This window comes from Octopus sinensis, linkage group LG28 (assembly GCF_006345805.1).
Source record: "Octopus sinensis linkage group LG28, ASM634580v1, whole genome shotgun sequence".
Taxonomy (NCBI): Eukaryota; Metazoa; Mollusca; class Cephalopoda; order Octopoda; family Octopodidae; genus Octopus; species Octopus sinensis.
Window position 1 is genome coordinate 929,598 of NC_043024.1, and position 14,579 is coordinate 944,176.

Consider the following 14,579-nt stretch of genomic DNA (forward strand, 5'->3'; position numbering starts at 1 on the left):
GAAAAAATGCATTAAAATGTAAAAAAAATTATGGTAAATTTTTTTTAAAATCGTTGACTCATCGTAGACATTTTTAGAGAGTTATAGCCAATAAGTAGCAAAAAAATGCATTAAAAATGGAAAAGAAATTATGGTAAATTTTGTTTTTAAATCGTAGACTCATCGTAGACATTTTTAGAGAGTTACTTCCCTTATATAATAGCGAAAAAATGCATTAAAATGTAAAAAAAATTATGGTAAATTTTTTTTAAAATCGTTGACTCATCGTAGACATTTTTAGAGAGTTATAGCCAATAAGTAGCAAAAAAATGCATTAAAAATGGAAAAGAAATTATGGTAAATTTTGTTTTTAAATCGTAGACTCATCGTAGACATTTTTAGAGAGTTACTTCCTTATATAATAGCGAAAAAATGCATTAAAAATGGAAAAAAATGATGGTAAATTATTTTTAAATCGTAGACTCATCGTAGATACGTGCTAATACCCAGAAGGGCTCGATATGAATCACGACTATAAGATACCCGGTTTTGGTTAAACTGCACCGCAAAATGTGGGAGTAGTTAGGAATCTAAATCGTAGGAGACAGACAGCACACAACCTTACTTTTATATATAAAGATATCAAATCAGACTGGGTAAAAGGGTTTTCCTGCTTGGGTGGCAACTGTCGTTACCTCTTTGCTGACCCCTAGAAAGTATGAAGGGATCGCTAAGATTTCCTTTAAACTTTGCTTTTGGTACATTTATTCCATAATTCTAACAATGAACAGATTGAAAATGGTGTTCTTATGTTTGTGTTGGACCAGTAAATTAAATCGGTTTATCTACAACTTAACGACGACAAAATCAACGTTATTCTCAAGAAAATGGGGATAACGATGATTTCTTAATTAGATAAAGAGAATAAAATGCTTTAAAAGCTTTACTAATTAGAAGTCAAGGTTGAAGTATTCCATTTCCTTTTTGATCGTTGCCACCTCGTAACTAATTAATTACATAACCAGAATTAGAAGATGTTGCTGGGTGGTCATGCTTGGAAGGAGCAGAGAGAAATAAACAGAGTAAAAGTTCTCAATTACATGATTGGGCCATCCTCTCCAACAGTCTTCAGTGTGCCACACCCAATGTTTCTGAAAAAAAAAAAAGAAAAAACAAAATAAAAATTAATTAGATGGAAACTGAAAGAAGCCCATCACACACACACACACACACACACACACACATTATGTATATATATATGCATATATCCATGTGTGTTAGTATGTTTGTGTCTGTTTGTCCCCTACCACTGCTTGACATCTGGTGTTGGTGTATTTATGTCCCCATAACTTAGTGGTTTGGTACTGGGGTCGATACATTTGACTAAAAATTCTTCAAGGCAGTGCCCCAGCATGACCGGTCTAATGACTGAAACACGCAAAAGAGTAAAACAGAAATATAATGAACACACACACAGAAAGGTAAAAAGATTTCTTATCAATAGGGAAACAGGCATCCACTCATCTGACCCCTAACTTTTCACACAAACCTGACAACACTTCCCTCAGCAACAAGTGCAAGGAAAGACGGTCCCAACTGTATAATCATCATTTTAACCCTTTCATTACTGTATTTATTTAGAGATGCTCTGTGTTTCTTTCAATTACTTTAAATATAACAAAGAATTTACTAAAATAACTCAGTTATCATCATTCAGCTAGTGTTAGGAACATAAATTGTGACTAACGTTTGGTGGAAGATTTTAATTCAACACTTATGAAAACAAAACATTTGTACTCAGAGCCAGAGCCGGTTTCAGCCGGGTTGGTAACGAAAGAGTTAATGGCCACTGTCTCATTCCATCACAAGTTATACAGAATTGTCTTGTCTTGAGACAGCATCCACCCGGGGTGGGTTGAGCTGGCTTCATTCATCCTCAAGGCTGCATCTCTCACAAATGCCGACCAGGCTTGGCGATTTGAGGCTAATGACCGCGTGATCTCCAACCACTCCTTATTCCAGCGGCGAATGCCATAGACAAGGGGGCCTTGAAAAATTTTTAGTCAAATGTATCAGCCCCAGTACCAAACCACTCTAAGTTATGGGGACGTAAACACACCAACACCAGAATTGGTTGAGGCAGATGCCCTTCCTGTTTCTATGTAGGGTAATATTTTCCCTACAACTAGATGTGAAAGGTTGAAAACAAACCAGCTTTCATGAAAACCACTTGTATGACAGTGATGCTCGTTTACAACCTCCATGTGATGTTTAGATGAGGGTAACACTCAAATGTGCACCTATGTATATGCACAAACATTGATGCACGCAAATGCGACAGACCTGTTACCTTCATAGTTCCAAATATTAATAACACTGTGTAATACAGTTTTTGTCTTTAGATATCAACTGTTATTTCGTCTTTGCTTACCCCCTAGAAAGTATGAAGAAGGGCTAATATTTCCTTAAAACTTTGCTTTTGTTACATTTATTCAAACCCCAAAGAATCCCTCTAAATACATGGTTATGATGCTCCCCCTCTACTCCTCTTCATGATCAGAGATGCACATATTGTCAGCCACTAAGGGACATGCTCAAGTGGTTAATGTCAAGCAAGTGACAAACAAGTCTGTGGTATTGAGCAGAACATTTGCTATAACGATATTTCTGCTTCAGCCACTCTGTACTGAATCTGTGTGAAATGTAATGGAGAATTGTTCAGTTTCAAAACATTGATGTCCAGGTCAAAAAAAGCAAAGTTTGAAGGAAACAGTAATCTTTTCCTTCGCTTTCTAGAGAGAAGCAAATAGGAAATAACACTTACTGACCAAAGACTAAAAAAAAAAATAAATAAATAAAATTTTTTTTAAATTACACAATTAAAAAATTAATTCTCCATCTTGTCTGCAAAAGCAATACCAGGGGAGATTGTCAGCTTATTATCCTAAAGTCAGAGAGGTGGGTTTCAGGTTTTACAACATACACCCTCATCTAGGTAACCTAACCTAGGTTGATTAGCTAATGACCCCACCCACCAATCAGTTCTTATCAGCCAGGGCCATCTAGATTAGTGGTTCTCAAGTGGGGTCCACATGGCCCTTGGCAGGGGTCCACAGAGGATTCCATTGTTAAAATTTATGTCCAATAAATTGGTCATACTTCTACAATACACGAAAATATTATTTTAACAATTTTTTTTTTCATACAATTCCTAATAATATTTAATTATAAACAAATATAAGGGAACTTTTTTTAAACATTGAATGGCTATGAGGGACCATCTGATTAAAACAGGAACCAAAGGGGTCCATTGGTAAAACTCATAATAATAATAATAATGATAATAATACTAATAATAATAGTAATAATAATAATACTAATACTACTACTACTACTACTAATAATAATAATAATACTAATAATAATAATGATACTAATACTAATAATAATAATAATAAATAACGAATGAATGAGAATGGCTAAGCTGCAAAAGTCGGATTTGGTGTTTGTAGCCAGAGATTTCAGGGACACCTGCTTCCTATGTTTCAATGACGTCATTCACAGCTCAAGGCCTTTTTAAGGAATGTCTTCTGGGAGCAGAAAATTCTTCTCCTCGAGGAACAAATTCCTTAGCAAAAGGTTTTCCTTTGCCCAACATAAATACGACTTTGCATGAACAGATTTTATTCAACACTGCTTCGCGTGACTTTGCATAATTCTAAATGAAGTTAATATTCTTGGAGAGTTCATCACTGCTCCCAGTGTTAAAGGCTAACATTAGCTTAATGAGTTCATTAATGTTGATGACGTTTGATTAAAACTTCGAATCAAAAAAACGTCAAAGAAGCAGAATAGGAATCAAGCAGATACGGAGTTGTCTCCCCTCAATAATTCACAGCGTGGACTAATGTTTTTTTTACTTGTTTCAGTCATTTGACTGCGGCCATGCTGGAGCACCGCCTTTAATCGAGCAACTCGACCCCGGGACTTATTCTTTTGTAAGCCTAGTACTTATTCTATCGGTCTCTTTTGCCGAACCGCTAAGTAACGGTTGTCAAGCAATGCTAGGGGGACAAACACAGACAGGCACACGCATATATATATATATATATATATATATATATATATATATATATATATATATATATACATACATATATATATATATATATACATATATACGACGGGCTTCTTTCAGTTTCCGTTTACCTAAACCCGGAGCAATGTGGTTGGTAAGCAAGCTACTTCCCACACAGCCACTCCTGCGCTATATATATTATATATAAAAATATATATATATTTTTAAAAAAAATTTTTTTTTTTTTGAGGGCGGCGAGTTGGCAGAATCGTTAGCACGCCAGGCGAAATGCCTAGTTATATTGTCTACCGTTACGCTCCGAGTTCAAATTCCAGCCGAGGTCGACTTTGCCTTTCATCCTTTCGGGGTCGATTAAACATGTACCAGTTACGCACTGGGGTCAATGTAATCGACTTAATCTCTTTGTCTGTCCCCTCTATGTTTAGGCCCCTGTGGGCAATAAAGAAATAAATAAATTTTTTTCTCACTGCATAATTATTTCTAACTCGCTTTTAATATGACATTAAATAAATAAACACGAATTTATCAATATTTCTTAACACAGATATTCAGCCTGACAGATCTTCGCCACCATCCTCTTTCTTTACCAACTGTGATAACCATGTACCACCCTTACAGCAAGACCCCTATTCCTATCCCTTTATCATACTTCAACCTGGTGGTTTTCAACAAGGGTCCATATGATCCTTAGGGGTCCACATAAGATTTTGTTGTTAAAATTTATGCACAATAAATTATTTACACTTTTACAGTCCAAGCAGAACACAAAACATTTAAACATCTTTTAAAAATACGATTTCTAATATCCAATCCCTAAACATTTAAACTGGTCACATCCGACCCAAATATTTTACCTGTTTTATCTTCAAATTGGCCAGATCTGGCTTCTCCTATTTACCCTACAATGTTATTCTAAAAATAAACTATCATCTCATTGAAATCTGGAAACTGTAAAGGTGATGATGAATCTAAATCTGTGTGTCTAAATAAACATCAGAAGCAAGGAAATGTTTCCCTGTGGCCAGACATGTTTTGGCAGAACACTGGAAATGAAGGTCAACAATCATGAGATGTCAACACAACAAGACACAAAGACACACATGATGGGTTTTCATTCTCTGTCTACCAAACCCAAGTACAGGGTTTTGGCTAGCCTGGGGCTTTAGTAGACACTTGAGATTATATATATAAGTAATTGCAGTGTAGAAGGTGTTTATAAGCCAAAAAACACAAAAACCATTAGATTCACTTCAACATTTAAATATAATTTGTCAAAATATTTTCGTCCCTTTGCAACTGCAACCTGCTCACTGACAAAATTCAGATGCAGCACGAAATTTTGTCAGTGAGCAGGTTGCAGTTGCAAAGGGACGAAGATATTTTGACAAATTAAATTTAAATGTTGAAGTAAATCTAACGGTTTTTGTGTGTTTTAAATGGTTTATAAACATCTTCCACGCTGCAATTATATATATATATATATATATATATATATATATATATATATATATAATTGCAAGACCCTGCCTCAGTAAAGCTGGACTCAAGAGTCATCTTCGTAGTCAAAAAGCGAGACAGATGAGTGACAACCTGGCCACTGGTGGTGGTGTAACACACCATACTAATCATATCTGTCGGGCATGTAGAAGAGATTGTAATTCCGCAGGAAGACTTAAACGACATGCAAAGGTACATGAAGCCCAGTTACAACTACAGCCGGCTATTACCAGTAAAGGTCTTAGTTGCCAATTCTGTACAAGACATTGTAGATCTTTAGCTGGGCTAAAAAGTCACATTCGATCACAGCACCAGTAACAGTTAAGCTTCGTGCAATGGTCATACTCAATAACGAGGGGGTCAGCCATAATAATGTATGTATGTATGTATATATATATGTGTATATCTCACCATTAACTTTGCATGAGAAAAATACACTTTACTGAAGAGGCCTTAATAATAGCAAAACATGTCCCATGCTTTCACCAGTTTGTGTATATGTGAAGAGAATGTAAAGAAGCTGAATATCGACAATATGGCAGCAGAAAGACAGACTGACAGACAGACAGACAGGAGGCAGACAGAAATGTATATAAAAGGTAAAGGACAACATGGAGGAGGCCAATGAAGTGAGTGTATACTTACATCCCATAAAATAATGATACCATATATGCATGCTGAAGTATAAAACAAAAGATGCCAACTGCAAAAAAATAAAAAAATTAAGTAAAAAAATTAAATAAATAAAAATGTAAGATGAGTAAAAACAAAAACAAAAAACAAAACAAAAAAATAAAAACAAAACAAAATGAAAAATAAAACAAAGGAAAAAATGTTAATGTCAGCTAATGTGATTGAAGGGAAGAATGCACTTGTCTGGCCCAGGAGGGGGATTTAAGGTCAGCATCATCCTTTCCAAGGCCCCTGTTTACAATTAAGGGGACTTAGAGAATGGATGAACTGTGCCTTATCATGGAATCAATTTACAGCCTGGCCCCTTAAGGTAACTTCTATCAAGAATTCAATAAACCAGTCTTTTTTTTCTTTTAGTGAAGGGATGGGGCCTCGCAAGATTATGGTTTCGATTCCAGACCTTGGCAGTGCATGGTGTTCTTGAGCTAAACACTTCTGCTCTTGTGTTGTTCTGTGACCACTTTGATACCTGACATGATACACTGCGCACCTGAAACAGGTAAAGTCAATTTGATGGAGGGAGGAAGGTGCTGTGCGGTACAAACACTTGATCACTATAAACGAATCATTTATGCCAGGTTGGTCAGCAAGGAATTGCAGAATCATCTTTCTCAGACATGGGAGAGATGACCAAGAACACAAGTTGCACTAATGAACTGTACCTCCCCATGTTACCTATTTACATTCGGTGGACAAGATACATTGATGAATTATACCTCTCTCTGTGGTACTTATTTACAGAAGGTGCACTGGATATACTGATGAACTGTACCTAACCATGGTACCTATTTTCAGAAGGTGGACTGGAGACGCTGGTGTAGAATAGGTGCAGGTGCGGCTGTGTGATATGAAGCTTGTTTCCCAACCACATGGATCCGGGTTCAGTTCTACTGCATGGCACCTTGGGCAAGTGTCTTCTACTTCAGGCTGACCAAAGCCTTGTAGAGTGAATTTGGTAGACAGAAACTGAGAGAAGCCTATCATATATGTGTGTGTCTTACCCCCTCCCCTGCTTAACAACTAGTGTTGGTGTGTTTACATCCCTCTAACTTAGCGGTTTGGCAAAAGAAACTAAAAGTTTTGTTCAACTAAAATCTTTCAAGGTGATGCCCCAGTATGGCCACAGTCAAATGACTGAAACCAGATAGAGACATTAACAAACTGTGTCATATCAGAAGGCATACAGGGACCCACTTCACCAGCAAGTTCAGGAGAGAGTTGGGCTCCTCCTGAACTACGAAGTCCACAACTGGATATAAACCCTCCACACCCTGGCAATAATTTCTAGCAAAGATGCAAAACCACAAATTTTGAGAAAGTGGGTTTGTCAATTTAACCACCCCCAGTAAATGACTAATTCTAAAGACCCCCCCAGAACAATGAAAGGCAGAGCTGGCCTCTGTCAAAGAACAAATACCTCTATGTGTTTTGTTTGGCATTGGCTCTTGTCAAAGGGATAATAATAAAATAAAGATATTAAAAATTATTAAGCCAAATGGTAAATAGCACAGAAAATTTCATGATGAGAACAAGTGACTGAGTCTATAGCACTATATCAATATCCATCTGTCTGTCTGTCTATATCTATATAGATATATATATACATATATAATATAAATAATATATAAATATATCCATATATACATACCTACATTTATATGCATGTATACATGCATATATGGGTACAGGACATAAAAAAAAACGTTGAACACAATGAGAAATGACAACATGAAAACAAAAACATGGAAACGAACTTTTTTTCAAACAATGAAAAAACAGAGTACAAGACATACAACACGAGGAATATTCCCCTTCTTCAGTTGTCCCTGTTTCGTCTACTCCGTGTTTCAAAAACACGGAGTAGACGAAACAGGGACAACTGAAGAAGGGGAATATTCCTCGTGTTGTATGTCTTGTACTCTGTTTTTTCATTGTTTGAAAAAAAGTTCGTTTCCATGTTTTTGTTTCTCATTGAGTTCAACGATTTTTTTTGATGTCCTGTACCAATATATGCATGTATATATACATATAGATGTAGGTACGTACATATATGTATGTATATACGCATATATTTATATATTATTATATGATCGAACACCACGCATCCTTTTCCAAGTAAGTTTTTTTATATATATATATATATACATATATAGAAATATATAAAGATAGCTATGGCCAGTCTATGGGGGTTACCCTGGGTTCCAGGTCCATAAAGCGCTTAGCTTTATAGCATTTCTTCAGACCCTAAGCCCGTTGGCCTGTGAAACGCAGGGTAACCCCATAGATCGGCCATATCTATCTTTATCTATACACTCTACTGCACTGTATCTGAGAAGGGGCTTCTTTTTCAGATTTATGATTCACTGACAATATATATATATATATAGGCGCAAGAGTGGCTGTGTGGTAAGAAGCTTGCTTCCCAACCACATGATTCCAGGTTCAGTTCCATTGCATGACACCATGGGCAAGTATCTTCTACTATTGCCTTGGGCTGACCAAAACCTTGGGAGTGGATCTGGTAGACAGAAACTGAAAGAATCCCATTGTATGTATATATATATATATATATATATATATCGATCGTGGCCGATGCCCAGACTCCCCTGGCACCTGTGCCGGTGGCATGTAAAAAGCACCCACTACACTCGCGTTAGGAAGAGCATCCAGCTGTAGAAACACTGCCAGATCAGACTGGAGCCTGGTGCAGCCCCTGGCTTCCCAGACCCTGGTCGAACCGTCCAACCCGTGCTAGCGCAGAAAACGGACGTTAAACGATGATGATGATATATATATATATATATGAGAAGAAAATGGATATAATAACAATGGGAAACTCATGGTTTATGCCAGTATGTCTATAATTAAATCGGTAACAAAGAAGGAAGAAGCAGAGATGAGGGTGGCATTTACGATTATTTCGATTTACTGGAGTAAGTAAATCTCTTCAGAATGCGAGTATGGATAGATGCATCGGTTAGGATGCGAGAAGGATTGATGCATTTGTGATGGTAATGTAAACAAATTGGCAATTCTTAGATTGAAATTTTGTTGTTGCACTGGTAAATTTGGTGGGTAGAAGAAGAAGTGTCTGGAACAAAACAGGGACCTATACACAATGTTTGTAGACTTAACCAAGGCCTTTGACACTGTCAGTCATGAGGGGCTTTGGAAGATCACAAGAAAGTTTGGCTGCCCAGAATAAATTCATCAGTATGCATACATGTGTGTGTGTGTGTGCATACATCCACACATATATACACAGTTCTCACATGGTGTGTGTGCATCTCTCTCTATGTATGTATATATATATTTATATATCACTGTATTGATTATGCAATCAGACGCTGCTACACACCATTGGTCACAAAGCACATCCAATTCTTTCTTGATTGCCCCCTTCTTTCCCTTCTTGACTCAAATTGTTAAACTAAATCCTCTCCCCATTGTCCAGTAGCCCTTCCCATGTAGCAGCCTTTTCTGATCACTTGGATACAACTCGCAAGATTAATGCCCCATGCACAGCATTATTGTCCAGTCTACTTTTAATAAAGTGGTATGGTCACTTTTGTAATTAGCCAGGTTATTGATTATAACGATATATGGAGCAAATGATGAGAAAACTGTTTGATGAACGCAAAATGCAGTCTATGTTTGATCTGCATAAATACAATGCAATAAAGTGTTCCTCCTCACGAACTGTGCTTGGGACACCCACTGCAGAGGATGCTGATAACCACAATGGTGAAACGGGTGTAGGGAACAAGTGGCTGTGCAGTAAGGAGCTTGCTTCCCAACCACACAGTTTCAGGCACCTTGGGCTGACCAAAGCATTATGAGTGGATTTGGTAGATGAGTGGATATGTGCATGTGTGTTTGTTCTTATTACCACTTGACAACCAGTGCTGGTGTGTTTACATCCCTATAACTTAGTGGTTCAGCAGAAGAGATCAATAGAATAAGTACTAGGCTTAAAAAAAGAAGAAAAGTACTGGTGTCGATTCATTCGACAAAGTCTTCTTCAAGGTGGTGCCCCAGCATGGCCAGTCTAATAACTGAAATAAGTAGAAGATAAAAGACGTGTGTGTGTGTGCAGGGGGTGCAGTGCACAATGACTCCGGATGGAAAATTTTCGTTTTAGTTTTTTTTACTATGGATGGCCACGGTTTTTAGCTTTTGTGTAAAGGGGAGATTTTGATGAAGCAGACATTAAAACTGAAAGGATTACAAAAGATCTGCAAGAATTTCACTCTTCCATTACCATATTTCTGCCGAAATGTGCTTCCTCTGTTTCAATTAATGTTCAGAATGATTAAGAATTTAATAAAATGATTTTGTCATTATTAAGCTGGGGCTTGGAATCGAAATTAGCCTGAAATTTTGATGGGAGATTTATATTTAGACCACTTTACATCAGGATGTTTGCATCCTGGAACCAGGATCAGTCTCAGGCCGGTTGGCAACGAAAGGGATAAGAGAAACAAGAAAAGCAGGATTCGTTGGATGGGTAAGGTTATCTTGTATGAAAATAGGGACTAAAATAAGTTGGACCTTCGAAGCCGTTCACTGCTTGTAAAAAAAACATTTTTACTGTATTTTTATAATTAGACATTATCAAGAATTGTATGAAAAAAATTATATTCTGTGTGATGTTAGAAGTGTAAGCGATTTATGAAAGAAATTTTAACAATAAAATATTATGTGGATCCCAAAGACCAGATGGACCCCGGTTGAGAAGCAGAGCCCTATTAGAATGGAGAGACTAGAGAGAGAGAGAGAGACTGAAGAGAGGAGAGAGAGACTAGAGAGAGACTGAAGAGAGGAGAGAGAGACTAGAGAGAGAGAGAGAGGAGAGAGAGAGAGAGAGAGAGAGAGAGTGAGAGAGACTTGAGAGAGAAAGAGGCTCAAGAGAGAGAGAGACTTGAGAGAGAGTGAGAGAGACTCAAGAAAGAAAAAGAGAGACTCAAGAGTAAGAGAGTAAGAAAATGAGAGTGAAAAGGGCGAGTTACTTCCCCTACCTGCATTCTCGAAACTTTAACATTGTACTTGGTGCATCTTGTAGTCTCCGCATCCTCATCCATTTTTTTATATGTTGACTGTTCATAGATGTTTCTTTGATGAGATGCTGCCGTGAAGGAAAGAGAAAGAAAGAAAGAGAATATTAAGCAGGGTGATTATAAAGTCAGGATACTAATGGTGAAAATCATGTTGAAAAAATAAGCATTTTCGCCTCTGCCCAGACTTCACGGCCACCCTGTCTGCATCCCGGGTGGTGTGTGTGTATATTAATACTGCATTAGGATTTTGGTGAAGTCTTACACCCTCGATTTCTTGCTAAATGAAAGAAGAATAGTGAAGAATTTTTGTGCCATGAAAAAAGCACCTGTGTTGGTGTCGTGTACAGGAGCAGCCATGACGGCATCACATAAAAGGTACCCAGAACACTCTGTAAAGTGGTCGGCATTAGGAAGAGTATCCATCCATTGAAACCTTGCCAAAACAAGATGACCGGAACACGGTGCAGCCCTCTCGCTTGCCAGCTCTTGCCAAACTGTCAAACCCATGCAGGCATGGGTTTGATGATGATGATGATGATGATGATAGAGGCACAAGTGTTGCAAGAAGTTTGCTTCCTGACCATGTGGTTCTGGGTTCAGCCTCACTGTGTGGCACCTTGGACAAGCGTCTTCTATTACAGTCACAGGCTGACCAAAGACTTGTGAGAAACTGAAAGAAACCCCGTCATGCATGTATAAATATATGTTCTCTTTCTCTTAAATTTAGTTAAATTTGACAGGCTACTTGTTTATTATCAAGTTTTTTGAAGGAAAGCATCTTTCAGATAAAGGATTTGCATTCTCTCCCCAAGAATCCATGTTCAAGCATACTTTGCTCCAGATGGGTCGGTATGTATCCTATTGCTCTAATAATAATAATAGGTATGAAGCTAAAGCTGTAACTTGGGTACTGGATGGACGGACATGAGAGTGTTACTGTCTCCTTGCCTTGACATCATGGTAATGGTTGTAAATGAGTGTCATTGTTATACATGCGGTGTCCTTCATTTCCAATCTTCAGGCAAAACATGTCTGGTTATGGGAAGAGATCATTTGGCAGTGGACATTTCAAGATGACCTGAAGACGGTCAACATTGTTTGGTACAAATGTGCAAAAATAGCAGCTGACCAAACCCAATGCACTTTCAGAGCACAAATGGACCAAAAGCTAAAACTTGCCTAACCCCACATATCACAGCTGACCACTACGACATCTATTGAGGTCAATTGACCTGAATAAACTCTATTTTATACTCACCTTCATTTGCGTATCATCAATACTGGCTTTATTTTTTCTATAAACTTGTTCTAAGACTGGATTGTGTGAAACTTTTCTCTGATGTTCTCGAATCCCCAGGTACCGGCCTATAGGGACAATGATTAAACTGGAATTTAAAAAAAAAATAAAGGATTAAAATTAGAATTAGGGTCTGGACAGCAAAGAACTATATAAAAAACTACAGAAATATCATATGTTACTTTGGAAATATAATGATATCAATTTCATCTACATAAAACTATAAACACTTCAGGATTTAAATTGGCTGAAATATTCTGCTTGTTTTATGTTCAAATTGACCAGATCCAGCCTCTCACACCTACCCTACAATGTTATTCTGAAAATAAACAATCACATCATTGAAATCTCAAAGCCATCAGATAATGCATGATTAATTCAAAACAATATGTATTAATAACCGTTACATTTGACAAAATAATCTCAATGCTAAATAGTCAAAAAAAAAAAAAAAAAAAAAAAAACTAATGAAACTTGCATCTATAAAACTATTAAAATACTCTAAAACTCAGATAAAACTCAAACGTAAATCTGCATTCACAGACTGTAACATTAGAGTAGAATCAGCATTCTTATCCATCAATTTATCTGGTTGGTGATTTGCCCAAACCAAGGCCATACGTCCACACCAGATGTCTCAATCTTCCATAGCAACCTTCCTATCCTCAAATTAGTATCTAGAGTCTTCCGCAAATTGATCAGTATATGTTCTTGTTAGTAACATTAAGTGATGAAGATGAGGATATATATATATACACACACACACACACACATACACAAGGTGTCCCAAAAAAAATGTATACACACTTTAGCAGCTGATAACTCGATATTTTTTCTTTCCAAATTAAACTCATTGGAATTAATGATGGCAGTCAGACTAACCTTTGAGCACAAGAAATTCATTCCAAAACGTTACTGGAAGTGGGAAAACACAATTGAAGTGCAAAGACCGTTTAGGAGGGAGTTTCAAACAGACCCACCAAAACGACTTACCATAACTCGAATTAGAGATAAGTTTAAAGCCGATGGAACTGTTCAGAATGTCTATCAAGATCATAGGCATCTTTGCTAGTGGGGTGCTAAGAGCACCATCCAAGCGTGATCGTTGACAGAGCGGCTAACTGGCTTCTGTGCCAGTGACACGTAAAAGGCACCATTCAAGCGTGATCATTACCAGCATTGCCTTACTGGCACTTGTGCTGGTGGCACGTGAAAAACATTCAAGCGAGGTCATTGCCAGTACCGTCTGACAGGCCCCCGTGTAGTGGCACGTAAAAAGTACCCACTACATTCTCGGAGTGGTTGGCATTAGGAAGGGCATCCAGCTGTAGAAACTCTGCCAGATTAAGATTGGTGCCTGGTGCAACCATCTGGTTCGCCAGTCCTCAGTCAAATCGTCCAACCCATGCTAGCATGGAAAGCGGACGTTAAACGATGATGATGATGATAATATATATATGTGTGTGTGTGTAATTTGTTTAAATGACACAGAAACCAAGAATACCCAAGAGTATAAGTATTTATTTTTACTACAAAAAGCTTAGCAGTTCAATAAACAGAAATCAATAAAATATTTGCCAGACAAAATCCGAGGCAGGGGGAGACACTAATATAATTGACCGAGGCTGGCCGTGGCCAAAACACCGAAACCAGACGAGAATTAAAGGAACCAAAAAGACTTGGTCCCATCTTGAAGACGCCAGAAATTAAAGGGTTTTCTCTGAAGCTCAAGGATGTCCCACAGACCAGTTGTCTGGTACACGAGTTCTCGGTAATGAGAAATGCCAGCATGTAAGTACAAGCTTAAATGAACTAATGGAAAGATCACCACTTAGTGTTAATTGGGGAACATCATAAAAACAAACACATGAATTAAGTAAACATACACACACACACATATATACATACATAGACATGTATACAAACACACACACACGTATCATATTACATATAATAT

General features: G+C 37.5%; 1 protein-coding gene and 1 long non-coding RNA gene across 2 annotated transcripts in view; one reads left to right on the forward strand and one right to left on the reverse strand.

Moving 5' to 3' along the window:
* LOC115225548 (ceramide synthase 5-like) overlaps positions 1 to 14,579 on the reverse strand; it is an 88,608-nt gene that overhangs the window by 6,193 nt on the left and 67,836 nt on the right. The window contains exons 2-5 of the mRNA XM_029796472.2: positions 12,584 to 12,710; positions 11,287 to 11,393; positions 6,221 to 6,278; positions 1,080 to 1,130 (exon numbers count right to left, since the gene is read on the reverse strand). Of these exons, the coding sequence (XP_029652332.1) occupies positions 1,080 to 1,130; positions 6,221 to 6,278; positions 11,287 to 11,393; positions 12,584 to 12,710 (343 nt within the window). The remainder of the gene's footprint in view (positions 1 to 1,079; positions 1,131 to 6,220; positions 6,279 to 11,286; positions 11,394 to 12,583; positions 12,711 to 14,579) is intronic.
* Positions 4,914 to 13,009, forward strand: LOC118768353. The gene is made up of 3 exons (XR_005004177.1): positions 4,914 to 5,028; positions 12,167 to 12,170; positions 12,985 to 13,009. It is a non-coding gene; the product is annotated as an uncharacterized LOC118768353 (long non-coding RNA).